This window comes from Capsicum annuum, unplaced genomic scaffold (assembly GCF_002878395.1).
Source record: "Capsicum annuum cultivar UCD-10X-F1 unplaced genomic scaffold, UCD10Xv1.1 ctg20425, whole genome shotgun sequence".
Classification (NCBI taxonomy): domain Eukaryota; kingdom Viridiplantae; phylum Streptophyta; class Magnoliopsida; order Solanales; family Solanaceae; genus Capsicum; species Capsicum annuum.
Window position 1 is genome coordinate 1 of NW_025826311.1, and position 3,584 is coordinate 3,584.

Sequence of the window (3,584 nt, forward strand, 5' to 3'; positions counted from 1 at the left end):
TGTGTGCTTTCCTCTGCTTTCCTCTGTTTTATATTACTTATGGGTGCCGTATTTATGTTATGTAATCTGCTTCTGTGCTTTACTATGTGTTTGTGTGGTATCTCGTACCTTGAGCCGGGGGTCTATCGGAAACAGCCTTTCTACTTCATCAGAGGTAGAGGTATGGACTGCGTACATCTTATCCCCCCCCCCCCCAGACCCCACTAGGTGGGAATACACTGGGTTTGTTGTTGTTGTTGTTGTTGTACTTTTTTATTAAATATTATTAGTATTTAATACATAAATAACTTATAATTAATTAGAGATCACATAATTAAAATTACGAAAGAAGCAGCAGATGAAGCAGACATATTGACGGAGAGCTGCCTGCTTCTCCTGCCTTTTACCTCTTATTATTTTTAATACATAAATAACTTATAATAATTAATTAGAGATCACATAATTAAAATTACGAAAAAAAGTAGGTGATGAAGCAGACAGGACAAGCAAGCAGACGGAGGCGCCTTTTGCCTCTTATTGGATAGTAATATGAATGACAAAAGCTACAAACAAATGATTGAAGTTAAGAATAGTTTTTTATTAAATAAATCATGCAAATTGTAATGATGCATTTAGAAGTTAAAGAAGTTTGAAAGTCGCACATAGAGTCCATGAACCACATTTTCAAAACAAATCAAAGTCAACCTGATTTGATTTTATAAAAAATCTGCTACAAAATGAATATGTTTCAACAACAACAACAACAATAACATACCCAGTGTACTCTCACTTAGTGGGATCTGGGGAAGGTAGAGTGTATGCAGACCATACCACTACCTCAGGAGAAGTAGAGAGACTGTTTCTAGTAGACCCCCGGCTTAGGACCGATACCCATATACCAACCCAAGTATAAGTGCGTATAACTAGTATGGTACACAAGACAAACTAACAGAATACCAAACACAAAAGATAAGTACATATATAAATTAGTACGGTAAGCAAAATAAACTAACACCGCTAGCCACGAACAAAAAACTCCAGCCCCTGAGGAGCGTACCCCTACTATTATCGACACCCTCCCACTCCTAACCCTCTACCCTAATCTGCTTCGTCTATACCTTCCTATCAAGGGTCATGTCCTCCGTTAGCTGTAACTGCTCCATATCATGCCTAATCTCCTCCCTCCAATATTTCTTTGGTCTACCTCTACCCCGCATAAAACCATCCATAGCCAGTGTCTCACATCTCCGCACAGGAGCATCTAAGCCCCTCCTCATCACGTGCCCGAACTAATGTAGCCTTACTTCTCGCATTTTATCCTCCACCGAGGCAATTCCCACCTTCTCTCAAATAATCTCATTACTTACCCTATCTTTCTTGGTATGCCCACACATCCATCGCAACATTCTCATCTCCTCCACCTTTACCTTTTGGATGTAGGAGTTTTTAATTGGCCAACATTCCGCTCCATACACTATATCCGGCTGGACTACCACTCTATAGAACTTATCTTTAAGCTTTGGAGGCACCTTCTTATCACATAGAACTCCCGAAGTGAGCCTCTATTTCAACCATCCTGCCCCAATACGATGCGTGACGTCCTCGTCAATCACACCATTTCCCTGAATCATAGACCTCAGATATTTGAAACTCCCCCTCTTCTGAATGGCCTGAGAATCCAGCTTCAACACCACTCCAGCCTCCTCCGACACATCACTGAACTTACACTCCAAGTACTCCGTCTTGGTTCTACTTAACCAAAATCCTTTAGACTCAAGCGTCTGCCTCCATATTTCCAAGGCACCTCCTCTTGAATATGTCGCATCAAAACATCCATCACCAAGGCAAATTAAAATGGGCTAAGAGTCGATCCCTGATGCAACCCTATCACGACTGGAAAGTGCTCTGAATCTCCACCTACCGTCCTCACCCGAGTATTCGCCCCATCATACATATCTTGAATCGCCCTAGTGTACGCCATGGGCGCCCTCTAGCCTCCGAGCACCTCCACAGAATCTCCCTAGGAACTTTGTCATATGTCTTATCAAGATCAATAAACATCATGTGCAAGTCCTTCTTCCTCTCCCGAAACTACTCCACTAATCTCCTTACAAGGTGAATGGCCTCAGTGGTCGAGCGACGTGACATGAAACCGAACTGATTCTCAGAAATCATCACGATCCTTATCATTCTCACCTCTACCACCCTTTCCCAAACCTTCATAGTATGACTCAACAACTTAATACCTCTATAGTTATTATAACTCTGGATGTCTCCCTTGTTCTTATACACTGGAATCATCGTACTCCATCTCCACGCTTCAGGCATCTTTATTGTCCTAAAAATACTGTTAAACAACCTTGTCAATCACTCCAAACCTTCCCTGCTAGTGCTTTTCCAAAAATCCACTGAAATCTCGTCTGGCCCCATCGCCCTACCCCACCTCATCCTGCGAATAACTCCTTTGACCTTCTCAACTTTGTACGCCTACAATACCCATAATCTAGACACTCCTCAGAATTCTCCAAGTCCCCAAACACAAAACCTTTGTCCCCCTCACCGTTCAAAATTTTATGGAAGTAGGACTGCCACCTCTCCCTAATGAGAGAATCCTCCACCAACATTGTACCATCCTCTCCTTTAATGCTCTTCACCTGGTCAAGGTCACTAGCCCTTCGCTCCCTGGCCTTAGCCAGCCTATATAACTTCTTATCTCCGCTTTTCTCCTCTAAAGTCGCATACAGACGCTCAAAAGCTGCAGTCTTAGCCACTGTAACCGCTAACTTAGCCTCTCTCTTACCTACCTTATACGCCTTGCTCGTAACCAACTTAGGATACGCCACCTTCTTATATTCCACTTTTCTTTTAACCTCTTCATTCCACCACTAGTCTCCCCTAAGTGAGCCTCCATTTCAACCATCCTGCCTTAATACGATGCGTGACGTCCTCGTCAATCACATCATTGCCCTAAATCATAGACCTCATATACTAGAAACTCTCCCTCTTTTGAATGGCCTGAGAATCCAGCTTCACAACCGCTCCACCCTCCTGCGACACATCACTGAACTTACACTCCAAGTACTACATCTTGGTTCTACTTAACCAAAATCCTTTAGACTCAAGCGTCTTCCTCCATATTTCCAAGGCACCTCCTCTTGAATATGTCGCATCAAAACATCCATCACCAAGGCAAATTAAAACAGGCTAAGAGTCGATCCCTGATGCAACCTTATCACGAATGGAAAGTGCTCTGAATCTCCACCTACCGTCCTCACTTGAGTCTTCACCCCATCATACATATCTTGAATCGCCCTAGTGTACGCCACGGGCGCCCCTCTAGCCTCCAAGCACCTCCACAGAATCTCCCTAGGAACTCTGTTATATGTCTTATCAAGATCAATAAACATCATGTGCAAGTCCTTCTTCCTCTCCCGAAACTACTCCATTAATCTCCTTACAAGGTGAATGGCCTCAGTGGTCGAGCGACGTGACATAAAACTGAACTGATTCTCAGAAATCATCACGATCCTTATCATTCTCACCTCTACCACCCTTTCCCAAACCTTCATAGTATGACTCAACAACTTAATACCTCTATAGTTATT

General features: G+C 43.0%; 1 protein-coding gene across 1 annotated transcript; it reads right to left on the reverse strand.

Annotated features, from left to right (window-relative positions):
• Nucleotides 1-2,423: 2,423 nt before the first annotated feature.
• LOC124890582 lies at nt 2,424-3,389 on the reverse strand. The gene is made up of 2 exons (XM_047402389.1): nt 3,246-3,389; nt 2,424-2,822 (listed from the first exon to the last, which is right to left on the reverse strand). The coding sequence occupies exons 1-2, from the start codon at nt 3,387-3,389 to the stop codon at nt 2,424-2,426; spliced, it is 543 nt and encodes a 180-aa protein (XP_047258345.1).
• Between the last annotated feature and the right edge of the window lie 195 nt (nt 3,390-3,584).